Source organism: Podarcis erhardii, assembly GCF_964252035.2.
Source record: "Podarcis erhardii genome assembly, chromosome: 2".
NCBI lineage: Eukaryota > Metazoa > Chordata > Lepidosauria > Squamata > Lacertidae > Podarcis > Podarcis erhardii.
This window is the reverse complement of record NC_138498.1, coordinates 117,860,697-117,887,889: the sequence shown is the minus strand read 5'-3', so window position 1 is coordinate 117,887,889 and position 27,193 is coordinate 117,860,697. Positions and strand designations below refer to the sequence as shown.

The following is a 27,193-nucleotide window of genomic DNA, read 5'->3' as shown; positions in this document are numbered from 1 at the left end:
CGGCTTAGCGGCTTAGTGGATCAGCTGATAAGCGGCTTAGTGGCTTAGAAAAAGGGGGGGGGAGGAAAAAAACCCCGCAGGAACTCGCAAGACATTTTCGTCTTGCAAAGCAAGCCCATAGGAAATTCGTTTTGCGAAGCACCTCCAAAACGGAAAACCCTTTCGTCTAGCGGGTTTTCCGTCTTGCGAGGCATTCGTCTTGCGGGGCACCACTGTAAAATGCGAAGCTCAGTGGGTGACCTTGAGCCAGCCACCACCTTTCAGCCTAGTTCTTCTGAAGCATGAAGTCGAAGAAGAAGAAGAGTTTGGATTTGATATCCCGCCTTTCACTCCCTTTAAGGAGTCTCAAAGCAGCTAACATTCTCCTTTCCCTTCCTCCCCCACAACAAACACTCTGTGAGGTGAGTGGGGCTGAGAGACTTCAGAGAAGTGTGACTGGCCCAAGGTCACCCAGCAGCTGCAGGTGGAGGAGCGGGGAAGCGAACCCGGTTCCCCAGATTACGAGACTACTGCTCTTAACCACTACACCACACTGGCTCTACACCACTACACCATACTGGTAAGCGGCGAAGGCAGGTGGGAGGAAGAACCACGTTGCCCTGAGCTCTTGGGAAGAAAGGTGGGATTTAAAAAACACTAATGAATCAGTGGTGGACGAGGGTGCAATCGAAGGGAAGGCATGTTTATTGTTTTCGTGCAATGGGCCTTATAAGCAAGAACTGGAGGTTTTGGAGACAACTGACTTTGACACCGACCAATTAGCCAACCTGGTTCTTCACTTACAATTTTATATTGCACTGGTCTGTCTGTATTTTGCTCCTACTCTCTCACTGTTGAATCCAAGACCCAGGGCCCTGCAGAGCCAGGCAGAGGCCCAGGCCAGGTAGATAATGTGCTCCCCCCTTTTTTTACCCTGGGGATAACTGAAGTCTTATAAATAAGTACAGTGGTACCTCGGGTTACATACGCTTCAGGTTACATATGCTTCAGGTTACACACTCCGCTAACCCAGAAACAGTGCTTCAGGTTAAGAACTTTGCTTCAGGATGAGAACAGAAATCGTGCTCCGGCGGTGCGGCAGCAGCAGGAGGCCCCATTAGCTAAAGTGGTGCTTCAGGTTAAGAACAGTTTCAGGTTAAGAACGGACCTCTGGAACGAATTAAGTACTTAACCCGAGGTACCACTGTATATAAATAATTTTCACAAAAGTTACGCTGACAAATAATTTTATTTCAAGGCTTGAACCGTATCTGCATATAAAGACAAAATGGAAAATATAGATATACAATGGTCCCCTGCAATTGTGAATATGCTTTGGAATTGGAGGCCCGGGCCAAGTGGCCCATATGCCCCCCCCCCCCCCGGTCTGGGCCTGCCAAGACCTGTGTGGTTCCCTTTCTTTCTCTGAGCCCTGAGTTCCCGTTGTTCAGGTGAGCCCTGATCCATTCTGGCAAAGCACAGCAAGAGCCCAGGTGAGGCTTTAGGTTATCAGGACCCCAGGCAGCTGCTTACCAGACACAAGGTAAGCTCAAAAGCAGAGATATTTGAGTGTTGCTCCACCAACAGAGTCCAGCACTTGCCCTAAACTTAAATAGGTGGCTGCCTCAAGCTCTACCTCCTCAGAGGAGAACTTAGGGTTAGGGTCAGGATTAGAGGTCAGACTGCCTTCTTTACCTGCTTATATATTATAATTTATTGAGTTTTCCAACTTAATAATCCAATAAGAAACACATTATAACATTCCAAATTACAATACGATAAAAAAGCCGAATATATTGCCAAATTATATATCTTTGGGTGACTTCCCATGCTCTGAATTTCGCGGAGGGCTAATCATCTAATATCACATTGCACCTCTTAATTAGTCAATAAACCATTCCGATGTTAATCCTTCACTTAATTTTCATTTAGGTTTGCAACTACTGGTCTGTCCAAACTTTCATCTACATGGGGCATAGGTTGAGAGCTTGCCTGCTCAACTGGCAGGCTTTTCTAAACCCTTAACTGAAACTAACTTATTGAATTGGCTCAGAATACTCTGAGAAGGGTGGAAGGAGAGGCTGAAAAAAGATCTCCAGCCGACCGTTGATTTGTCACGACTGTAAAGAGCAGACTGGGCAGCCAGAGACCCAGGAAGAACCAGACAGGCCCTCAAGGCAAAAAACTCGTTTTCTGAGTGCAGTGAAGCTCTGTATCCATTGGTGACGTTCTTCTCACCCGAGGAAGCCTGACTTTCTGGTGAGTAAAGGATGTGTGGCGGGTGCTGTGCAAAACTTCATCTAGGAAATAAATACAGAGGGAGTCAACCACCACTCCAATGATTCACGCCTTTTGAAAATAATCCAGGAAAGCTTAAGCTGGAAATACAATTTTTCTTTCTGCCTTTTCAAGATGTTCTGTAAAACCTAGGAAACTATTAGGAACATTTTTTAAGAAAGGAAGATGCTTCACCCACAAACCCACCCACCTCGCAAGCCAGTGCCAGATTTGCTCAAGAGACAGGCTAAGGGGGGTCTGTTTCCGGCACCATACAAGCAAACGCATTAAAAAAAAAAAATAAGAGGGAGATAAATTTCTGAAAGAATTTGGTATTTCAGAAAAAGTATCAAAGCAGCCATCGTGGCAGGTGGGGGAATGAGAACTTTATTACCTTTTGTGCTAGCTTTCTACTTTGGGGGAGTCTTCTCAGAAAAAGCACTCAAAAACAGGGTGCACTAAACTCCTCACTTTGAAATGTCATCCTCCATAGTGCCAGTTCCAGACTCTACTGCCCACTTCCCGCCCACTTCCCATCTCGTCCTGCAGCACTGGTAGCCTGTGGCCTACGATCCTATCTATATCTATCATCTATCATCTATCATCTATCTATCTATCTATCTATCTATCTATCTATCTATCTATCTATCTATCTATCATCTATCTATCTATCTATCATCTATCTATCATCTATCTATCTATCATCTATCTATCTATCTATCTATCTATCTATCTATCTATCTATCTGTTAAGTTGTGGGTGAACATATCAGACGACACAGCGATTCTTCAAACAGCTCTTGTTTATTCACAGGCCAGAATAGAACTGAACTGAAGGGTTCAGCCAGCCTGCTTATATAGAGCTCCACTAGAACGCAACATTAACCATTTTCTGTAACTATCCAATCACTGAACGTCACTTTCAATCCCTTATTTGCGTATGTGGACCTGAGTGAAAACTATCTACAGTATCCCCCTGCTGGCCCAGGGTGAGAACTTCAGTACATAGCACTATCTATCTATCCAGCTATCTAGATATATATATAGTGCCTACTTACCAGTCTCAGGAGCAGCCCCTGGTAAGCTTCCTGAACCATTTGACGTGGAGCTGGTGGTGCAAGAGCTCTGCGACTTCAGAGAATGGGGTGACGTCCTCTGCGAGTGAATGTGATACCCCAGAGTTGGTGCAGAGCTGCTACAATCTGAAACAGCGGAGGAGGGCAGGCTTTGGAGGGTGTGAAAGCGTAAACGGTCTCCTTCCCCCATGAAATCCGTTTTTTATTTGCTGCCATTTATGCCTAGTACTGCATCCCAGAATGCCTCCACATGACCTCTTCTCTGGCCTAGATTACTTTAGGTCTTTCTTCAAAACTCGGCTTTTCCCAGAAGCCTTTGGGGTCATCCCACTAGCTCCCCAAGCCTCCTTGTAAACTAAGCCAAAGAACATGGAATTAAAGCCGTCAGATATTCTTTCCATAGCTTCCTTCACCTCCTTCTCATCTGCCGCTGCCTCCTCTGTTGTTTAGCTGTGTCTGTATGAGATTGGAATCCCCCTGGGACAAGGACTGGTCATACTTGGAATTTATAAAGCCCTAAAAAAACAGAACCATCACACAGAGACACAGACACAGAACCTGTGCCTCCGCTTAACTGAAATAGATTTTTTTAAAGGCTTGCTGTTGCTTTGTTTCCCCTTTAACTGCTGTTTCACTCTATTTAAAGCCCTGTATATGAGGATCTTGGGCTTTTTAAATAACTCATTTAAATTTTTGTTGCGTTGTTTTAAATCATTTGGTATTTTGAGCCTTTGTTGTTGGCCACACTTAAATCTATTTTTAAAAAAAGATAAAAAATGGGATGTTCATTTGAAAATATAATAAATAATAATCCTAACACATATAAGGGACGCGGGTGGCGCTGTGGTCTAAACCACAGAGTCTAGGGCTTGCCGATCAGAAGGTTGGTGGTTCGAATCCACGCGATGATGGGGCGAGCACCCGTTGCTTGGTCCCTGCTCCTGCCAACCTAGCAGTTCAAAAGCACGTCAAAGTGCAAGTAGATAAATAGGTACTGCTCCGGCGGGAAGGTAAACGGCGTTTCTCTGCGCTGCTCTGGTTCACCAGAAGCGGCTTAGTCATGCTGGTTACATGACCTGGAAGCTGTCTGTGGACAAACACCGGCTTCCTCGGCGTATAGAGCGAGGTGAGCACACAACCCCAGAGTTGACCACGACTGGACCTAACGGTTAGGGGTACCTTTACCTTTACCGTTAACACATATCATAGCATACGGGATTGGTGGATTGCATCTGAGGACTTTCGTAGGGGGTCCAGTTTCCTCACTCCCTGTGCTATACAGTGGTGCCTCGCAAGACGAAATTAACCCGTTCCGCGAGGCTCTTCGTATAGCGGTTTTTTCGTCTTGCGAAGCAGGCCCATTGACAGCGGATTAGCGGCTTTTAGCGGATCAGCTGATAAGCGGCTTAGCGGCTTAGGAAAAGGGGGGGAGGGGAAAAAACCCACAGGAACTCGCAAGACATTTCGTCTTGCGAAGCAAGCCCATAGGGAAATTCGTTTTGCGAAGTGCCTCCAAAACGGAAAACCCTTTCGTCTAGCGGGTTTTCCGTCTTGCGAGGCGTTCGTCTTGCGGGGCACCACTGTAATGGCCTCATACTGGGCAAGGCAATGGCTGGGCTGCTCCATCACAGTCCCTCCAGTACAGGCAGGGGGCAGCTCAGATGACAACAACTGCAAAAGGAGCCACAGAGAACAATGTCAGCCCATACCCAAGGGTTGGTTTTATATATATGAGAATGTCATACCAGAACAGCTGAGCCGAAGCTTTCCCAAGCAGAAATGCACTCGGCATTGTTTCCTCACGTTCTCCTTCATGAGACAGTGGAACACGAAAATGAAGAATCCTAGAGGAAGGAGTCAGGGGGCGGGGAGCAGGAAAATCATTCATTAGATTATACCCCCCCCTCCCCACTCCTCTGGCCACAATTTTGCCATCATCTCTTCAACTACAGAATGGGTCAGAGTCAGACGAAGAGATTTTGCTGCCAGCAGAGAGCAAGGTGGCCGTAATGCTTCTGAGTTTTAGTTGCTGAATTACTACTACTACTACTACTACTACTACTACTACTACTACTAATTTATTTATACTTCACCCATCTGGTTCGGTTTCCCCAGCCACTCTGGGAGGCTTCCAACCAAATATTAAAAACACAATACAGCATTAAACATTCAAAACTTCCCTTCAGCTGTCTTTTAAAAGTAAGATAGTTGTTTATTTCTTTGACATCTGATGGGAGGGTGTTCCACAGGGCGGGCGCCACTACCGAGAAGGCCCTCTGCCTGGTTCCCTGTAACTTCGCTTCTTGTAGGGAGGGAACTGCCAGAAGGCCTGAACAATGGGGGTGGAGATGCTCCTTCAGGTCTACTGGACAGAAGGCGCTTGGGGCTTTAAATGTCAGAACCAACATTTTGAATTGTGCTTGGAAACGTACTGGGAGCCAATGTAGGCCTTTTTCAGGACCAGTGTTATATGGTATCGGCGGCCGTTCCCAGTCACCAGTCTAGCTGCCGCATTCTGGATTAGTTGCACTTTCTGGGTCACCTTCAAAGGTAGCCCCACGTAGAGCGCATTGCAGTAGTCCAAGCGGGAGATAACCAGAGCATGCACCACTCTGGCGAGACAGTCCATGGGCAGGTAGGGTCTCAGCCTGCGTACCAGGTGGAGCTGGTAGACAGCTGCCCCGGACACAGAATTGACTTGCGCCTCCATGGACAGCTGTGAGTCCAAAATGACTCCCAGGCTGCGCACCTGGTCCTTCAGGGACACATTTACCCCATTTAGGACCAGGGATTCCTCCACACCTGCCCGCCTCCTGTCCCCCAAAACAGTACTTCTGTCTTGTCAGGATTCAACCTCAATCCATTAGCCACCATCCATCCTCCAACCGCCTCCAGACACTCACACAGGACCTTCACCGCCTTCACTGGTTCTGATTTAAAAGAGAGGTAGAGCTGGGTATCATCCGCATACTGATGAACACCCAGCCCAAACCCCCTGATGATCTCTCCCAGAGGCTGCATGTAGATGTTGAAAAGCAAGGGGGAGAGGATACTGCTTTTTATAGAGTTGCACAGGGGCCACTGGGATGAGTTTGTGGAACCAAGGGTCAGTGGCCCACAAAGGCTTGAGAACTGCTGGTGTGGACAGTGCTGCGCTAGCTGGACTGAGCAATGAGGTCCCAAGTGAGTTTTGCATCCTCCAGCTGCCTCCAGGCACTCATACAGGACCTTCACTGCCCTCACTGGTTCTGATTTAAAAGAGAGGTAGAGGTAGAACCGCAGGAGGGGAAATAGAGCTCCTTTTGGACTCATGTCTGGCTTGCAGGTTTCCCATAATGGACACCCCATAAACGGCCACTGTGAGAACAAGAGGATGGACTAGATGGGCCTCTGGCCTGACTCAGCAGGCTCCTCTGGTCCCTCTTCTGAAGCCCACCCACCTGTGTGCAAACGCTTACCTTGGAAGGTGTTGCAAATGGCAAAGAGGTAGGAGAACAATGTCTGCATGGACCCCAGCGAGAAAAAGGCAAAACCCCACGTTAAGCTGAGCAGGACCATTAAGCTGGCCACCCGCCTCAAGCTGTGGAGGAAGCTGTGGTTCCAGCTGCTGACTCGGCCAGGACTCTTCGTTTTCATGGTGTGAATCTGCAGAAGGACCGCGATGAACATGATGGTGTTCATTAGGAACACCAAGCAGAAATAGGCCAGCACAGAGATGTAAAACACAAGGTCATCACGGATCCAGCAACTGTAGCAGACAAGGTGAGGAGAGAGAGAGACGCTGTTAAGGCTGCTGGCAGGGCCATTTCTTTCAGATGGGCTCATGACAGCTGGAAGTCTCTCTTGAGGCTTTTCAATGAGACACCCGTCAGTGGTGGTTAGTTAAATTCATACCCTGTCCTTTCCCCCAAACAAATGATAAGACAATAAACACGTCTTAAAACCAATCCCAGCACAGAAGCAGACTCAACTTAAAAGGCTTGTTGAAGAGGAAGGCGCTGAAGACAACAAAAACTGACTAAGGCTGGATACAATCCTCAATAAACAAACCTGAATTTTATGTTGGAAATTGCAGAATAAGTTCTAGAGTGGGTTATGCAGGAGGTCAGGTTTTCTGGTTACAAATCCTGCATGATCTTAATATATATGATTTTGCAAAGCAGTAAAGGAATTGTAAGTTTCGGATGTTTGGGCATTTTATGCATGCAGCTAAACAGACAGAGGAATCTCCTTGAGAAAGGCCAGGACCATCAATTGACCCATCAGATGGAAGGGAGTGAACAGCTTGGTGTACTGAAAAGCAAGGAAGGTTGAATTCTCTCCCCCCCCCACATACACACTCCAAAAAGGGGGGGGGGAGGAAGGGGATATAGGTATGACCTCCTTCCTGCTGTCAGGCATATCTGAGGAGAATCAAAGCATAGAGACTTACAAAGGTGTGACTGGACTGCTGCTTAGGGGGTGGCTTAAAACCCCATAGAAGTCTCTGCTTATAATGAGAACCGTGCAAACGATGACCGCAGGAATTCCTAATGGCAAAGGGGGAGAAAGAAGAATGGGTTAGCCGGAAAGGGAAAAGACCAGCATGGATGCAATTGTGACCGACTGAGGAAGACGAGAGTCCTCAGGAAGACCTGTATCTCCAGGGGAGTGCGGGGATGGGTGACAGCAAAGGCACACAGCAAGAATTTAATTCGGCTTATGACATTTGACTTGGGAGAGTCCACTGAAATAAACACAATGCTGTTGGCTCTGAGAATACGTTTAATAATAATAATTTATTATTTATACCACACCCATCTGGCTGGGCTTCCCTAGCCACTCTGGGTGGCTTCCAACAAAATATTAAAATACAGTAATGCATCAAACATTAAAAGCTTCCCTGAACAAAAAATAAAAAAATAAAAAATGAGAGGCACAAATACAAGATGGGTGACACCTGGCTTGAGAGCAGTACATGTGAAAAAGGATCTAGGAGTCTTGGTTGACCACAAACTTGACATGAGCCAACAGTGTGACGCGTCAGCTAAAAAAGCCAATGCAATTCTGGGCTGCATCAATAGGAGTATAGCATCTAGATCAAGGGAAGTAATAGTGCCACTGTATTCTGCTCTGGTCAGACCTCACCTGGAGTACTGTGTCCAGTTCTGGGCACCACAGTTCAAGAAGGACACTGACAAACTGGAACGTGTCCAAAGGAGGGCAACCAAAATGGTCAAAGGCCTGGAAACGATGCCTTATGAGGAACGGCTAAGGGAGCTGGGCATGTTTAGCCTGGAGAAGAGGAGGTTAAGGGGTGATATGATAGCCATGTTCAAATATATAAAAGGATGTCACATAGAGGAGGGAGAAAGGTTGTTTTCTGCTGCTCCAGAGAGGCGGACACGGAACAATGGTTCCAAACTACAAGAAAGAAGATTCCGCCTAAACATTAGGAAGAACTTCCTGACAGTAAGAGCTGTTCGACAGTGGAATTTGCTGCCAAGGAGTGTGGTGGAGTCTCCTTCTTTGGAGGTCTTTAAGCAGAGGCTTGACAACCATATGTCAGGAGTGCTCTGATGGTGTTTCCTGCTTGGCAGGGGGTTGGACTCGATGGCCCTTGTGGTCTCTTCCAACTCTATGATTCTATGATTCTAAGGCTGCCTTCAGATGTCTTCTAAAAGTCTGTTGTTCTTTTTGACATCTGAAGGGAGGGTGTTCCACAAGGCGGGTGCTACTACCAAGAAGGCCTCTGCCTAGTTCCCTGTAACTTGGCTTCTCGCAGCGAGGGAACCGCCAGAAGGCCCTCGGCGCTGGACCTCAGTTTAGGCTGTGATTGCACATGCCTTGAAACAGAAGAGGCAATGAGGGATATTGCTAGGGAGTGAGCTCCCTTTTCTCGCCCTTGCCACGTACAGCCTCTGGATCAAGAGCTGTCTCCCCACCCCCAGGCTGGCTAAACGTCCCAATGGAAATCCCACCCCAAGCAGGACTTGCAGGAAGCAGCGGCCCCCGCCACAGCCGCTCCCCAGGAACTAGTGCGCCATCACGACCAAGAGACACGGGCAGACATTTCGTCCACAAATATGCCCAGTCCCTTTTGGGAAGATCAGGAGGCAAGTGATTCAGCCGCAATTGCTGCACTGCAAATCTATGATTCTGACTGGCCTTTCAGAGATATTTCTCTGCCGCTCCTGACCTTCAATCACACCTCTTCTGAGCCTCCAAAGAACACCAGTGCTCTGCTTGTGTGTTGTGAGAGCCAGTGTGGTGTAGTGGTGAAGAGCGGTAGACTCGTAATCTGGTGAACCGGGTTCGCTTCCCTGCTCCTCCACCTGCAGCTGCTGGGTGACCTTGGGCCAGTCACACTTCTCTGAAGTCTCTCAGCCCCACTCACCTCACAGAGTATTTGTTGTGGGGGAGGAAGGGAATGTTAGCCGCTTTGAGACTCCTTTGGGTAGTGATAAAGCAGGATATCAAATCCAAACTCTTCTTCTTCTGCTTCGGAGCTGCTACTTCAGGCTGTCCATAGGGATGCAATCTAAGCACCCAGCATTTTGGGGCTGCAGTGCCATTCTGAGCTGGCCGTTGTTCCTTCTTGAGTGCTAGATGCTAGCAAGCCAAAATGGCAGGCTCAGCCCTCCATCCCAATCTGTGGAGTTGCAGGACCAGGGCCAAATATGGCCCTCCTGACCTCCCTGCCTGGCCCTTGGGAGCCTCCCCAGGCCATACCCCCTCCCAGAGGCCATGTACGTGCGCGTACATGTATACACACACACACACACACACACACACACACACACACACACAGTGCTTTTATTGGCCTAGAGTGAGTTCTTGAACTGTGACAATGCCTCTTGGCTTCTTGGATGGAGAGCGTGTACATAGATTTTACAGTGGTACCTTGGTTCTCAAACGCCTTGGTACTCAAAACAACTAGGAACCCAAATACTGCAAACCCGGAAGTAAGCGTTGTGGTATGCGAACCTTTTTCGGAAGCCAAATGTGCTCCATTTTGAGCACTATGCTTCTGATCTGAGTGCCACACTTCCGTTTTGAGTGTTACACTGAGGTGTGTCTGTTTTTCTTATTTAATTTGCATTTTTGTGGCTCTTTTTTGTTTGGTTTCTGTGACTGTATTGAACTTGACTGATTGTGTGGCGGTAGTACATTGTTTATCGCTTTCATTTTACGGATCAGTGGTCTCGTTAGATAGTACAATTCATGTTCAATTGCTGTTTTAAAAACGGGTTGTTTTTAAAATGGATTAATCCGTTTTGCAACACTTTCTATGGGAAAGCATGCCTTGGTTTTGGAACGCTTTGGTTTTGGAACGGACTTCCGGAACGGAATAAGTTTGAGAACAAAGGTAACCACTGTATTGATGGAGACAAAGAGACAAAGAGAGACAAAGCAGACAGAAGGACAGACAGACACAAACAGAGAGACAGAGAGAGAAAACACACACACACACACACACACACACACACACACACAGAAATGGGCAGAGAGGCGGAGAGACAGATGGGACGCCCCTCTGTCTTCTGCAGGGTCTTAATGCCAACTCCTGAACCAAGGGGGAAATCACATATCCGCCCTCCGCCCACCGCTGGTATTTGGCCCCCAGAAGATTCCCCGTCAGGGGATGTGGCCCTCGGATGGGAAGTAACCCCCCACCCCGCCCTGCACTTACCCCAGCCAGCCAGGGAAACCTTGAGCATGTAATGCGGGACGTAAGTGCTGAAGACCCTGACCAGCGTATAGTACATGTGGACGGCTTCCAGGCCCATCCAGGTGAAGGCAACCAGCAGGAAATAGTGGAGAGCCACGGACACAGCGATGCAGAGGCCGCGCACCTGGAAAGAGGCCAGCCAGGAGTCCAGCAGGAAGGTGAGGTTGAGCATCAGCAGCGCAGAGCAGAGGTGGACGAGGATTCTGGACGGGTCGTCCCCGCGGAGCTTGCTGGAATGGAAGAGGTGAAAGGCTCGCTCACCCCCTGTGCCCAAGACGCAGCCCCTTTAAATCCCCAGTGGGGCTGCGGGGCGTGTGAAGGGTCTGGAGCGGGATGCAGCCCTGGAGTTAGGGCATTGCAGGCACCAGGGGGTGGGGGGTGGGGGTGGAGCCAAACAACAACAAGAACAACAGACCTATATTTATACCTGCTGAGAGAAGCTCCATAAAAAAGCAACGGTACCAAAATGTGAGTGGTGTTGTGGGTTAAACCACAGAGCCTAGGACTTGCCGATCAGAAGGTCGGCGGTTCGAATCCCCGCAACGGGGTGAGCTCCCATTGCTCAGTCCCTGCTCCTGCCAACCTAGCAGTTTGAAAGCACGTCAAAGTGCAAGTAGATAAATAGGTACCGCTCCGGTGGGAAGGTAAACGGCATTTCCGTGCACTGCTCTGGTTCGCCAGAAGCAGCTTAGTCATGCTGGCCACATGACCCGGAAACTGAACGCCTGCTCCCTCAGCCAGTAAAGCAAGATGAGCGCCACAACCCCAGAGTCGGCCACGACTGGACCTAATGGTCAGGGGTCCCTTTACCTTTACCAAAATGAATTATTGTGAAAATAAAGAAATTTGGGGAGGGAGGTGGCAAATTTTGTCCTTGCTGAGGGCACCGTATTGCCAAAGTCTGCCCCTTCTGCGTCGCAAGAACCCCACGCTGCTTGCTGCAATGATGGCGAACCACAAACCAGATTTGGCCCTGGAAACAGGCTTATGTAGCTGTATAAAATCTAAGTAAATAAACGTTGCTGTCGTATAGAAAATGGCAGGTGGGTCCTACTTACTCGATGGAAAGGTACACCACTAGAGCCAAGCCGAGGAAGATGGAAGAAAAGCCACATCCCACGTGGGAGACCAATGTTAAAATCTTATCCTCACATACCGTCCGGTATACGTCCTAGAAACCAGGGTGGAAGTCAATAGCCTGTCATGGGAAGAGTTGGTGAGGAAACAGACCCAAAATGATATCTGTTTGGGCATTGCTGACTGAGGTGTGGATTTTTTGGCTTCTTTGGTTCATGATTCCCCTGCCCCACTCCCTCCCGCCGCCACCCCCCCAAAGTATTCTGTGAAATTTGGAGTGAAAGGAAAGATTCACATGGGACCTAAGGCTCAGGGTGAACCAATTCTTTCTTCAGCTCATCCTCGTTCCTGCGTTCTGAAACCTCGCAACTCATGCTTCTTTACTGCAAATTTTGGAATGCTTGTAAGTGAGAGACTGTATGTGTGCAAAAACAGTTTGCAAAACCCTCAGGAGCACATTTTCCAAGCAATTTTGCAAATTCCAGAAATATAACCACCTCTAGAAGTAGTAGTATCACAAGTTCTGGCATTTCACCAGTGTGTGTGTGTGTGTGTGTGTGTGTATACACAAGTGAGTGATTTGGGTCAGGCCCAAGGCACTACGGGAGAAGGTTGAATCCTTTCTCCCTGTGCCATTTTCCTGGTTGAAATTGTTTCCCAAAATCTGCTGTTTGCACCAGCAGATATAAACATAAAGATACCAAACTATTACACTAATACCAGTTCGTTGCTTCAAAATGATCCAATGACATCATGGCTGTGGGATGGGATTTGACTTGTGGGGCGTGGACGGTGGGCACATTTTTCAGCCACTATACCAACTCTACCAGGCCAAAGGTACTGAATCCACAACTGAACCCCAGCCCTCTTGTCTGATGTTGAAGATAGGATTTTAAAAGAAATACAACCAGTGTTGTTTTTTTCTGGGGGGACGCAGCGGTACACATACCCCTAAACATTTTGTGAATCTTTGTACTTTTGTCTATTTGCTATATTTATTTTCCCCAATTGGAACTATAAAATGGTGATTTTCCTGAGTCAAAACGAGAGTACCCCTAAACATTTTCTTTAGGGGGGGAAAGCACTGGATACTGCTATAGAACTGAATGAAAAGAGACATTCCGCGCTGTCCTTTGCAGGAACCACACGGGGCAATTAGTTCTGACAAATCAGTGACAAAAGCTTACCAGCAAAACTCCAAAATGGGTCAGGTGGCTGCAGTTGCAGATTGTGTAATTTGCGTTTGTGTGCTGCACCTCACACCCTGATGTATCCCAGCCTCCTTGGTTATCTGCGCAGCAGGGAAGAGAAGAGATTTCATCTGCAGTTACTCCTCCCTCACCATTTATAGATCTTTACCCAACAGAACAGGGGGGATGTGTGACTCTCTGCAGAGACTCCTGCTGACTTGGGGCTTAGCTGCAACCATCACAGGGAGGGGCGGAGAGGCGCTAAGCTTCTCATGCTCCCACCATGCACTTCTCAGATCGCCCACTTAAGACTGCTGTTGGTGAATTTGTGGGAGAAAGAAACCTTGAAAGTTGTGCTTTACTTGGCTGCATCCCTTTTAAACAGAGGCATAATTCTCTGCTGCCTAGAGCTGTTGCACTGGAACTTTGAACTACAGACGCACATTTGAATGAATCAAAATATTATTTCAGATACAGCTCCCCTCAAGCTACTCCTTCAAATCATGCAATTCTCAGCTAACTTTGAATTTGCTGCATTTTTGCCTAGAAGTCTTGACCTAAATACTAAATTTGTTCTAGGTTTAATGAAAGAAGGTCATACTGAAGTGGCTAACTTTGGAGCAAACCTAACATTTCGCCCTCCATCCCGGTTTTAAATAAGTGATGATTTGTTGTCTGTGTCCAGCTGGTGAAGTGTTAAATGCTCTCATGGGCAACAGCTAAAACCATAAATCAGAACTTAACCGCTTATTATTACAGTGGTATCTTGGTTCTCAAACGCCTTGGTTCTCAAACAACTTGGAACCCAAACACTGCAAACCCAGAAGTAAGTGTTCTGGTTTGCGAACTTTTTTTGGAAGCTGAACATGCTCCATTTTGAGTGTTACGCTTCCGATTTGAGTGCCACGCTTCCATTTTGAGTGCCACACTTCTGTTTTGAGTATCACGCTGAGGTCTGTCTGTTTTCGCTATTTATTTTGTGTTTCTGTTTTGTGGCTTTTTTTTAATTTTGTTTTTGTGACTGTGTGTAACCCAGTCCAGCTACTGATTGATTGATTGATTGATTGATTGTGTTTGTGACTGTAGGACATTGTTTATTGCAGGTTTCCTCAACCTCAGCCCTCCAGATGTTTTGAGACTACAATTCCCATCATCCCTGACCGCTGGTCCTGCTACCTAGGGATCATGGGAGTTGTAAGCCAAAAACATCTGGAGGGCCGAGGTTGAGGAAGCCTGGTCTGTCGCTTTCATTTTATGGATCAATGGTCTCGTTAGATAGTAAAACTCGTTATATTGCTATTTTTAAAAGGGGTTGTTTTTAAAAGTCTGGAACTCTGGTTTCTCTTCAGATCATATAAATCTTTCGCCTTTTGCCAATGTAGGTCTTTCAAGACCGGTGTTATGTGGCCTCGGCAGCCGCCCCCAGTCACCAGTCTAGCTGCCGCATTCTGGATTAGTTGTAGTTTCCGGGTCACCTTCTAAGGTAGCCCCATGTAGAGCGCATTGCAGTAGTAGTTAAAGTTAAGGCAGCTGCATTTGACACAGCTGGCTTCTGCTCAAGAGGACTTCTGCTGGAGGAGAAGATATCAACGCAATGATGCCCTGTTTGCATAGCGCTGGGAAGCAACAGCAGGGAAGGCCTGTTTGCCTTCAAGCGCTCTCTGTGGGCTTCCCAGGGACGCCACGGAAATCAGCACACCAGACTAGATGGACCTTTGTTCTGGCCCAGAGCAGAGCTAGTTATATCCTTCATACTCACCGTTCTTCTTAAAGTTCCAAAATACACAGTGCACAGACTCATTGCCCTGAAAGGCAAAAGTAATGGCTTAGGACAGTGATGGCGAACAGTGATGGCGAACGTGTGGCACATGTGGCAGAGTGGGCACTCGGAGACCTCTCTGTGGGCACACACACCATCGCCCCAGCAGGGCCGTTGCTGGGGGTTGGCAAAGTGGGCAGCCGCTCCCCCTCCCCAATTGAAAACAGACAGGCCGATCAGTTAAGAAGCAGATAGCTATTTATGTTGTTAGCTTTTATGAAAATAATAAGCCGAAAGTGGATGCACACATGAAATAAAGCCAGCCAGGAACTACTAGTCCCCAAGCAAGTTCAGCCTCCAAAATCAGCATCGGTACCTCCAGCCAACCAGCTCCAAAAAATGTAGAATGATAGCATTCTCCTGCAGGACAAATTATTCAGATTTTATCTTGATTGTGGTCAGTGCTTCTCTGCATGAAGGACATTTCAAGAAATCTGTTCCGAGAGGGGCAGCAGTTACACCTTTACTGAAGAAGCCTCCTCTCAGCTTGGTGATTTTGGAAATTACAGACAGGCTTGAAATCCAACAGTTTTGACTAAAATGGTTGAGCGAGCAATGATTCCATCTCTTTATGACTTAGGGTTGACTTAGGGCTCATCCGCTTGACCCATCACTTTCCCCAGGGGGGAACCCGCTGTTTCCCTCTGGATCAGAGCAAAGTCAAGCGGGTTTTCTGTGGAATTATATTTATCCTGATTTAGAGCTGAATAACAGGTTGGAAAGGCAAAACCACCTGGACCTGTGCTGTTCCTTCTCTAGGTGACCTGTGTGGCCTGACATGTACCTTCTTTCAGCTGATATTATTCTTTCATAGAGGGGTAACCAACATGGTACTCTGCAGATGCTACTGAATTTTATATATATATATATATATATATATATATATATATATATATATATATATATATGCAGGTTTTGGTGTCCTCGGGTGTCTTCCCGTGTAAAAGTTGGGGTGTCTAGGCGACGTTTCGACGAGGTCTCACTCGTCATCTTCAGGCTGGTGCTTTCGGCTTCTTGTTACTGGAACAGAGCAGGATCTCAGTGTTTGAGTTCCTATAAATACTGTAGAGGGGGTGTGGTGTATAGCCTCCAATGTTCTGGGCAGAGAGGAAGTTCCCAGGTTAGTGTGCCTTTTCTTCTTTTGTTCCTTAATTACTTGAGAGATATCTTGAGTGATTTCTTGAGTGATATCCTGAGTACCACTTAGGTGGGTCATTAGGTGTGGATTAGTTGTTAAAGTCTTTGTGTCTTGACCTCTTGAACTTTGTGAAGAGTTTTCCTGAGAAGATGGCTGTACTGTACTTAGTTGTGCTCTGGCTTGGCTTCGTGTATAGGGGCGAGCTGTGGTTTTGTGGCTTGTGTCAGCCAGATCTGTGTAGGGATTGCAGGGGGGTGCAGCATCCGGAGGTGCCACCATGGATTGGCTACTGGATGGTGTCTGTAATTCATCTGTGGAGAGGGTCTGGGTTTGGGTCTGGTGTGGTTGATTGGTGTTGGCGTTCTGTGTGCCTCTGGATCTGGTGTCAGTTTTTGTGGGGAGGGCTAATTTCCAGATGTCTGGCAAGCGGGATGTGTCGTCACGCTTGTTCATGTTGTGAGGGTGTTTCTCTATCTCGATGGCTTCCATGATTATTCTCTTGTGGTGATGTTCCGTGTTAAAGAGATCCAAATTGCTCTTTAACACGGAACATCACCACAAGAGAATAATCATGGAAGCCATCGAGATAGAGAAACACCCTCACAACATGAACAAGCGTGACGACACATCCCGCTTGCCAGACATCTGGAAATTAGCCCTCCCCACAAAAACTGACACCAGATCCAGAGGCACACAGAACGCCAACACCAATCAACCACACCAGACCCAAACCCAGACCCTCTCCACAGATGAATTACAGACACCATCCAGTAGCCAATCCATGGTGGCACCTCCGGATGCTGCACCCCCCTGCAATCCCTACACAGATCTGGCTGACACAAGCCACAAAACCACAGCTCGCCCCTATACACGAAGCCAAGCCAGAGCACAACTAAGTACAGTACAGCCATCTTCTCATGAAAACTCTTCACAAAGTTCAAGAGGTCAAGACACAAAGACTTTAACAACTAATCCACACCTAATGACCCACCTAAGTGGTACTCAGGATATCACTCAAGAAATCACTCAAGATATCTCTCAAGTAATTAAGGAACAAAAGAAGAAAAGGCACACTAACCTGGGAACTTCCTCTCTGCCCAGAACATTGGAGGCTATACACCACACCCCCTCTACAGTATTTATAGGAACTCAAACACTGAGATCCTGCTCTGTTCCAGTAACAAGAAGCCGAAAGCACCAGCCTGAAGATGACGAGTGAGACCTCGTCGAAACGTCGCCTAGACACCCCAACTTTTACACGGGAAGACACCCGAGGACACCAAAACCTGCATATATATATATATATATATATATATTAAATAATAGTTATTAAGGGTTTAAGGATTACAAAAAGGAAAAGAAGAAAAAACAAAGTTTAACAAAACAAAACAATACAATACATTACAATAAAAAGCAAGCAAGAAAAAAAAAACACGAGTATTCCCATAACTTATCTTTCATTTACTTGTTTCATTGACCTCCTCACACCTCCCTTTTTTGTATTCTAGTTCGGTTAGCTATTTCCGATGCTACTGAATTATAACACTTCTGATCTCTGCCTACTGGCCATGCTGGTGGGGTTGGGATTCCTTCAACATCTGAAGGGCACCATAATGGCTGCCCCTATGTAATAATAATAATAATAATAATAATAATAATAATAATAATAATAATATTTTATACCCCGCCCTCCCCAGCCAAGACTGGGCTCAGGGTGGCTAACACCAGATATAAAACAATTGATCGAAATACAACTTAAAAACAAAATTAAAATATAACATTAAAATGCAGCCTCATTTCAGCAGAAACTCAAAAACTTTTTTGGGGATGAAAACGTCAAGTCTTCACCAAGGCTAACTATCCAGACTGGTCTTATGTACACCAATAGCCTGCCTTTCCTTCATCACAGAACTGGAGGTTAGCATTCATGGGGTTCTTAGGCAAACTCTCATCAAACGGCAAAACATAATAATAATAATAATAATAATAATAATAATAATAATAATAATAGATTTATCTGGCTGGGTTTATTTATTTATTTATTTATTTGTATGTGTACATGCAGACAATTGTTATTATCCCATATTAAATGGCCATGTTAATTGTTATTATCCTATATTAAACGTTTGCGATAAATACCGTATTTTTCGCTCCACAGGACGCACTTTTCCCCCTCCAAAAATTGAGGGGAAATGTGTGTGCATCCTATGGAGCGAATGCAGGCTCCTTGGCTTCAGTGATAGCAGTGCGAAGCCTCCGAAGTGCAGAGGGAGCGCTCCCTCCGCGCTCCGGAGGCTTCGTGTTGCTTTCGCTGAAGCCTGGAGAGCGAGAGGGGTCGGTGTGCACCGACCCCTCTCGCTCTCCACACTTCAGGGATAGCTGCCTGAAGCCCAGGGAGCACAGCGTGAGTTCCCGCTGCACTCCGCAGGCTTCGGGTTCCTTTTGCTGAAGCCGGGAGAGCAAGACTCTCCTGGCTTCAGCAGAGAGGGAGAGCTGCGCAGCGCCCCTTCAGCCAAGCGGGAAGAGAAATGGAAGGGGCTCTGTTTCTCCTGCCGCTTCGCTGAAGGGGCGCTGAGCAGAGAGGGGGAGATTTTTTTTTTCTTGTTCTCCCCCTCTAAAACAAGGCCCGTCCCATGGCCCAGTGCGTCCTATAGAGCGAAAAATACGGTTTGGGCACTCGGTCTCTAAAAGGTTCCCCACCCCTTGCTTAGGAGGTGTTTTGCTTCCAGAAGTTGGGAAGGGCCGCAGGTGAGCAGCAGCAGAGCACAGTGGCGAAGTTAACTGCTGGAGCAGCGGGAGCAGTGTACATCTGGGGGCGTGGCTGGTGCGTGTCCCAGGGGGTGTATCACGTGTCGGGGGGGGTGCACAGCAAGCAACGCACGCCCTGGAGAGCTGCTGCTGCCAGTCAGTGTAAACAATATGGAATTAGATACACCACTGGTCTGGCTCCGTGTTCAGGCAGCTCCCTGCATTCTTGAATTCCAACAGCTGGCCTTTAGCATCATCCCCAAATCAAAGCAAAGCATCTCTATCTGCCAGCAATCAATGTGCTCTAATGCTGCGGAATCAACACTTACGCAACTGGAGACAACAGGATACCATACCGTTGTTGAGTTTATATGTTGCAGAATTATATTCACTGGCTCCGAGAGGTTTTGAACAGCCACATTTTCAACACTGGCGCCCACAACATAGGTGATCAGTTTTTTATTCTTTTCCTGTAACAGACAGGTGCAAAGTTTCATAGCTTGGGAGCCAACCATTGGTAAACACAACACAACACAACACAACACAACACAACACAACACAACACAACACAACACAACACAACACAACACAACACAACACAACACAACACAACACAACACAACACAACCCTCCTCCTTTTCTCTTATACATTTTCGGTTCAATGAGCGATTTGCAAAATATCTGAATTAACTGTCAACCCTACCAGCTCTTCCTCTCCCACTCCACCTCCTCTTTTTCTTTTAAATTGTTTTTTATTAATTTTGGGAAAGAACAAGAAACAGTACCCACCAAATTTCTAATAAGTCCACATCCAAACATCGTCCAATATTTGCCTATAATTAAACAAGCACTGCCATCAAAAAGATGATCAATTCTTTGTTTCTTAAACTCTTATTATTTTTAAATATAGAAAGCAAATAAAGCATTATTTTTAAATATAGAAAGCAAAGTTTTTTGCTGTCCCCCCCCCCCAACTATCACTCTACATTCTGCAGTTACTGAGCATGCTTACTCCTTGCTGGACTGATTTGGAAGAATTTCTCACCCCCTTGTGAAGTGAAAGGATAAGAAAGAGGGATTTATATCTAGATGCTAGGATAGAGATGATAAGGAAAACAAGAAAACAGGAAGATACAATGAGAGGTAAAGGAGGTGCTGTGGGATTGGTGGAAGTCAATGTTTGTTTTTGTTTTTCGTGTTTATATTATTAACTTGTAAGATATGGATTTGGTTGGTTTTTTGTATGCTGGTTTTTGGGTTTTGTATATTGTTATTTTCTGATATTTTTCGTGTTGTTGTTGTGTGGAAAATACTAATAAAATTTACAAGAAAGAAAGAAAGAAAGAAAGAAAGAAAGAAAGAAAGAAAGAAAGAAAGAAAGAAAGAAAGGTGTGAGAAGGAGATTCTGGAGCTTCCTCTTGCCATTTGCTTCCTGATCTGCCTGTTCCATTCAGCGGTGGCCATGTTTACCTGAAATGGCGAAGTTGTTCCGAAGAAAGAAAACTGGATCTTTGTGTGATCTTCTGGCTCAAAGGACTGGGCCTCCAAGTAACCCTTCAGCAGTTCTGGCAAAAATATGGATGCCAGGGCCGTGTCAAAGGGAGCCTGGCGGATATCAATCTGCGTGGAAGAGAAAATGTTTGGGGGGCTAGAGTCACCTCCAGACAAAACTACAGATGGTCACATATCGTCGTCCTCCTCACACCTGTGTGCCTTTCCAAGTTCCCTATGTACATCTAAGACACAGTCCAGAGAGCAAAGCCCATTTTCAACCCCATTTTTCAGTGGAAGAGTGGGAGACTTTGACTTAGCAGCTCTCTGGACCTGGCAGGAACTGGTCGTGGGGCAGAAGGACAGAGTCAAAAGAAGGACCTCTTACCTGTGGATCCATTGCAGAGTCATAGGATGTGACCCCAAAAGCAACTCCCTTGAAATTCACGGGATCTGGGCGCATGAGAGCCAAAGCCAGCCTTGGGAGAACGATGGACTCACTTTTCCCACTGAAGTCCAGCTTGAAACCTATTTGTTCCAGTACCTTTAAAATGCTAAACAACAAAGGGAACAAAACAAGTGAGCTTTGTTTTATGGCTCTCACAACTAGACGGTGGATTCCCCTTCTCTCTCATTATCGACCCATGTATTCTTCTATTTGGTCCTTACTACACCAACAAACGTGGGACGCGGGTGGTGCTGTGGGTTAAACCAAAGAGCCTAGGACTTGCCGATCAGAAGGTCAGCAGTTTGAATCCCCGCAACAGGGTGAGCTCCCGTTGCTCGGTCCCTGCTCCTGCCAACCTAGAAGTTCGAAAGCACATCAAAGTACAAGTAGATAAATAGGTACCACTCTGGCGGGAAGGTAAACGGCATTTCCGTGCACTGCTCTGGTTCACCAGAAGTGGCTTAGTCATGCTGGCCACATGACCCAGAAGCTGTATGCCAGCTCCCTCGGCCAATAAAGCAAGATGAGCACTGCAACCCCAGAGTCATCCGTGACTGGACCTAATGGTCAGGGGTCCCTTTACCTTTACCTTACACCAACATACACAATGCAAGGGATATGTCAATGTGGGGTGGAGTGGGGAGCAATCTCTTCTGGCCCCTTTGTGTGGATAATGCGGAAGATTATTGTAATTTTGAGGAGATGGCATGGTCAAATCTTCCCGTCTGGTTATCTCTTCCTGTTTCTGGTTTCTATGTTTTATTACTTTCTATATCCCTTGTAAAAAGGTCTTTGATGTGTTGATGACACTGGTCAGTAAAGCCTTTAATGTATAGCCTGGCATTTTTGTCTTTTGATGTAAAGTAGCTCTAGTTGAGCCTGTATTAGCCCAACAGGACACAGGTCTATAAAAAATCTAGTTTTGGGGCATTGTCAAGCAGAAGCTCAGCACAGTCTATCGCAGTGGTAGGCAGCCTAAGGCCCGGGGGCCAGATGCGGCCCAATCGCCTTCTCAATCCAGCCTGTGGACTTTCCGGGAATCAGTCTGTTTTTACATGAGTAGAATGTGTCCTTTTATTTAAAATGCATCTCTGGGTTGTTTGTGGGGTATAGGAATTGGTTCATTTTATTCCCCCCCCCAATATAGTCAAGCCCCCCACAAGGTCTGAGGGACAGTGGACCGGCCCCCTGCTGAAAAAGGTTGCTGACCCCTGGTCTATCGGCTGTAGAGCTGTGCACCAAGACTATCTGGGGTATACACTTCGCAACTCCTTCAGGGCTTCTCAGTGGCAGATTGAAGTGTTGTTTGGTAATGTATATTTTGCTTACTATTTGGAATAAAATCTTTAATCTTCTCACCCACTTGAGTTTGCATTGCTTCTGAATCTAATTTTAAAAGAACCATCTTGCATTTGGTAAGGCAGGTCCAGGTTCCAGTCTCTTTCTCTCTCCGCAAGGAGCTGCAGGTAGAATTACTTTCATAGAATCATAGAATCATAGAGTTGGAAGAGACCACAAGGGCCATCGAGTCCAACCCCCTGCCAAGCAGGAAACACCATCAGAGTACTCCTGACATATGGTTGTCAAGCCTCTGCTTAAAGACCTCCAAAGAAGGAGACTCCACCACACTCCTTGGCAGCAAATTCCACTGTCGAACAGCTCTTACTGTCAGGAAGTTCTTCCTAATGTTTAGGTGGAATCTTCTTTCTTCTAGTTTGGATCCATTGCTCCGTGTCCGCTTCTCTGGAGCAGCAGAAAACAACCTTTCTCCCTCCTCTATGTGACATCCTTTTATATATTTGAACATGGCTATCATACCACCCCTTAACCTCCTCTTCTCCAGGCTAAACATGTCCAGCTCCCTTAGCCGTTCCTCATAAGGCATCGTTTCCAGGCCTTTGACCATTTTGGTTGCCCTCCTCTGGACACGTTCCAGTTTGTCCGTGTCCTTCTTGAACTGTGGTGCCCAGAACTGGACACAGTACTCCAGGTGAGGTCTGACCAGAGCAGAATACAGTGGCACTATTACTTCCCTTGATCTAGATGCTATACTCCTATTGATGCAGCCCAGAATTGCATTGGCTTTTTTAGCTGCCGTGTCACACTGTTGGCTCATGTCAAATTTGTGGTCAACCAAGGCTCCTAGATCCTTTTCACATGTACTGCTCTCAAGCCAGGTGTCACCCATCTTGTATTTGTGCCTCTCATTTTTTTTGCCCAAGTGCAATACTTTACATTTCTCCCTGTTAAAATTCATCTTGTTTGTTTTGGCCCAGTTCTCTAATCTGCACAGGTGAGCACTGGCTATTAACCATGGTGGCTCTGCTCTGCCTCCACAGCTGGAGGCAGCAACGATTCTGAGTCCCAGTTGCTGGAAACCAAAGGTGGGCAGACTTGGTTGCGGGCTTCCCATTGGGGCATCTGGGCAGCCATTTAATGTATTTTTTAATCTTTTGTTGGAATCCGCCCACAGTGTATGTATGTATGTATGTATGTGGGACGTGGGTGGCATTGTGGGTTAAACCACAGAGCCTAGGACTTTCCGATCAGAAGGTCAGCGGTTCGAATCCCTGCGACGGGATGAGCTCCCGTTGCTCGGTCCCTGCTCCTGCCAACCTAGCACTTCGAAAGCACCTCAAAGTGCAAGTAGATAAATAGAGGTACCGCTCCGGTGGGAAGGTAAATGGCATTTTTGTGCACTGCTCTGGTTCGCCAGAAGCGGCTTAGTCATATAAATTAAGTGAATACTCATCATTAAAAGATCGGTGTGTCGGAGCGAAACGGAAAGGGGGGGGGGAGGAAAAAAACTTTTTTTTTTGTCTTTCTTATGTGAGTACCCAATAACCCCCCCCCCGAGAGAAAGAATCGTTGCAAATTACTAATCACAAGCAGGAGATTAAGAACTGTGTGGAAATGAATTACTGATCAAAGAGAGGACTGGTGGGAACATCGGGAATGGAAAGCTTTGTGACGCAGTTACAAATGGAGATTTGTTAAGACAGGCCTGCCCACAGGAGGACAAGGGGAAGGAGGACCATGGTCATGGGAATGTGAATGTATGGTTATCGGAATGTGATTTTGACCTGGCAGGGCCCCCTGAGATACAGATTGGCAAGCCTGTGGAAATCAACGGACAGACTGTGGGAATGTTCTTTACGGAGGTGTGGAAATGCCGTCTGTCCTTTATGTGATATGGCTCTTGGAGAGTGTAAAATCCACACAGGATATGTTTGTTTTCAACCCGCTTGTGAAGATTATCAGAGATCACAAAGAAAGGAATATATGATAACAACAAGAAGATGAGGAAAATAACAAAGAGAGTATCTGGACAGAACTGTGTAATTAAAGCAGCAGCAAGAGTGATGTTTGGATCTCTTTTGGAGCTCGAAGTATGGGTACCCCCAACAAAAGTTTAAAAAATTTGGCTGTATAATTTGGAACTAATGTGATTTGGATTTAATGGGATTTGATTGGCCTGTTTATATATATATATATTTTTAAAGAAGCGGCTCAGTCATGCTGGCCACATGACCCGGAAACTGTACGCCGGCTCCCTTGGCCAATAAAGCGAGATGAGCGCCACAACCCCAGAGCCGGCCACGACTGGACCTAACGGTCAGGGGTCCCTTCACCCTTTACCTGTATGTATGTATGTATGTATGTATAAATAAATTTATCATTTATCATTATTACTACTACCCCTGTGAGAATAGGATGCTGGACTCGATGGGCCATTGCCGGTTCCAGCAGCCAGTCTCTTCTGACGCTCTCACTGAATTAAGTGGGCAAATGGAGGACAGGAGCAAATCATGCCTCCTCCTAGCATTAGGAAGCCTGCCTCCAGTTTCACAGTTTTTCACACCATCTGCTACCCAAAAAGGTGCTGAAGTGAGAAACAAAAACAAAAAAAGACACTTGTTTGGTCCTGGCTTGGAAGCAGCCTTCAGATTTTTCAGTTCGGCTTGTAGCAATTGCAAACTACGTTTCCTAGTAAGCGCTTGCATGGATCTTGAATCTGGTTGCCCTAAGGGTGAAGGGGAGGGGATAGAGCAGCCCACACGCCCCTTGCCTGGATCCCTGGGATTCTGCTGCCCTAGGAATCTGGCTGTCCTGCCTATGACCCTGATGTGAAAAAACAGCCTAATTTAACTAGAGAAAAGGTGTTGTGTGAAAGCTGCTACTCAGATCACTACAGCTTGGCAGGCTACAGTAGGAGGGGGAACGCAGTGGGGAGAATCACGACACGACCCAGCGCTTTTTATTCGGCAAGTCTATAGTTCTATTTTCAGCCCCCCAACATAATGTTTGATTCCCACGTGTTAAAAAATGAGAGGCTGAGGATCCCACATTGCATTTCAAAGACCCTGACAATTTTAGGCACCACCTCCGTATCCCAAACTCACCCCCCTACCATGAGATTGGTTTAGGCCCAGGGTTGAACCAGCAGCCCTTGGAGTGAATCTGGCTGCCAAAATTGATTTGGTCCACAGTCAGCAAGCTTTAAATGAGTTGCAGCATTTTGATTCAATTGCCTCCCCCATTCTGAGCATTTTCACCAGGGGGGATGATAGCGCTTCCACTGCTTTTGGGGCCTGGTCTCACCACCCGACATGATTCTGTGGAGGATTTCGCCCCGTTGGGGATTCCTAGCTTGCAGGATTCAATCTGTCTTTAACATACAGGGTGACACCACTTCCGGTACATCCTTCTCTGCTCTTCTTAAAAAGTTTGCATCCAGAGATAACTGGTTCTCTCCATTCCAACAGGTTTCTGTTGTGCCCACTATAGTGTTATAGATTTGGGGGGCGCGGAACCCCCTAACCCTAGAAATTAATAAATGGTAGGGATTTTGATTATTTTGCGTAGTGAAGGGAAGATTGGAGGCCAGTGGAAAAGTACAGGCTAAATTTCCTTTCAAAGCCAGGGCCTCACCTGGGGTTAGAGATATTAACGTGACAAAAAGTGCTGATGGTCCTTCTAAGAGGATCTTGGGCCTGGGAGAAAGAAGGTTGCCAGGGTAACTGGGTGTGAAGTGACAGGAAAAGAGAGTCTTTAGCTAGGTGTGCTGGGAAGAAGAAGGAGAGAACCAAGAGAGAGATCCATCTTGGGCAGGCTGGCTGAAGTCTGGCTGGGAAAGATGCTTTTGACTGCTGTGGGAAACAAGTTCCTCCTGAAAGGACCATGCTGTGAGATCCAGACTCCCTCCATGTAGACTGCATGCCATGAAGGAGGGCCCTCCTACACAAGCCCTTCCCTGATCAAGTTTCCTTTATGAATATTGGGGTTTGGGGGGAAGAGGTTAATACAAGGGAGTATTAAATCCCCTAGCCAGGCTTTGCAAAGCTTGTCCCCTCCAAATGTTTCTGAACTACAACTCCCATCAGCCAGCATGGCTGCATAATGTGGGGGCTGATAGGCGTCAGAGGCAAATGGGAACGGGAGCACAAAAAACCCTGGAGAATAAACAGCTGGGCAAAGGCTGTCCTAGTAAAGGTAAAGGGACCCCTGACCATTAGGTCCAGTCGTGACCGACTCTGGGTTGTGGTGCTCATCTCACTTGGCCAAGGAAGCTGGCGTACAGTTTCCGGGTCATGCGGCCAGCATGACTAAGCTGCTTCTGGCGAACCAGAGCAGCGCATGGAAACGCCATTTACCTTCCCACCGGAGCGGTACCTATTTATCGACTTGCACTTTGACGTGCTTTCGAACTGCTAGGTTGGCAGGAGCAGGGACCGAGCAACAGAGCTCACCCCGTCGTGGGGATTCAAACCACCGACCTTCTGATCAGCAAGTCCTAGGCTCTGTGGTTTAACCCACAGCGCCACCCGCACCCCAAGGCTGTCCTAGTTACACTTTAAAGTCACACAAGGATCCTTCTTTCCTGTGTGGGTAGCAACTGATTCTCTGGCAAGACCCCTTACCTGTTGATCTGTCCTTGCAAGCCCTGGGCGTTGGTAGCCTGTGTCAGAATGATATCTATTATTTGTAATGCTTTCCTCGCCAGCGCCTCGCTGATCTCCTCACAGTTGGCAATTTCAGTGAGCTTGCTCACAAGGACCTCGATTTTTTCCTTACTCAGCTTAGAAGAATTCAGCAGAATCAAAATGAGATCTGCCACTTCCTCAGCATTTTCTGCAACAGAAAAAAAAAATGCAAGTAGGTTTTTCTTCCTCACGAATGAAGGCATCATCAGGAGGCTACTTGGTATTGGTACAGTGGTACCTCGGGTTAAGTAATCCG

The 27,193-nt window shown here is 46.8% G+C and overlaps 1 protein-coding gene across 2 annotated transcripts in view; it reads right to left on the bottom strand.

Moving 5' to 3' along the window:
- Positions 1-1,209: 1,209 nt before the first annotated feature.
- LOC309336504 (adhesion G-protein coupled receptor G4-like) overlaps positions 1,210-27,193 on the bottom strand; it is a 52,552-nt gene continuing 26,568 nt past the window's right edge. For both annotated transcript variants that reach the window (XM_081852337.1, XM_081852338.1), the window contains 13 exons: positions 26,875-27,085; positions 20,894-21,059; positions 20,485-20,634; positions 19,371-19,484; positions 15,069-15,114; positions 13,307-13,410; positions 12,101-12,213; positions 11,004-11,272; positions 7,764-7,860; positions 6,790-7,079; positions 5,077-5,175; positions 3,314-3,457; positions 1,210-2,279 (listed from right to left, as the gene is read on the bottom strand). In XM_081852337.1, the coding sequence (XP_081708463.1) occupies positions 2,152-2,279; positions 3,314-3,457; positions 5,077-5,175; positions 6,790-7,079; positions 7,764-7,860; positions 11,004-11,272; positions 12,101-12,213; positions 13,307-13,410; positions 15,069-15,114; positions 19,371-19,484; positions 20,485-20,634; positions 20,894-21,059; positions 26,875-27,085 (1,931 nt within the window). In that variant the 3' untranslated portion in view covers positions 1,210-2,151. The remainder of the gene's footprint in view (positions 2,280-3,313; positions 3,458-5,076; positions 5,176-6,789; positions 7,080-7,763; positions 7,861-11,003; positions 11,273-12,100; positions 12,214-13,306; positions 13,411-15,068; positions 15,115-19,370; positions 19,485-20,484; positions 20,635-20,893; positions 21,060-26,874; positions 27,086-27,193) is intronic.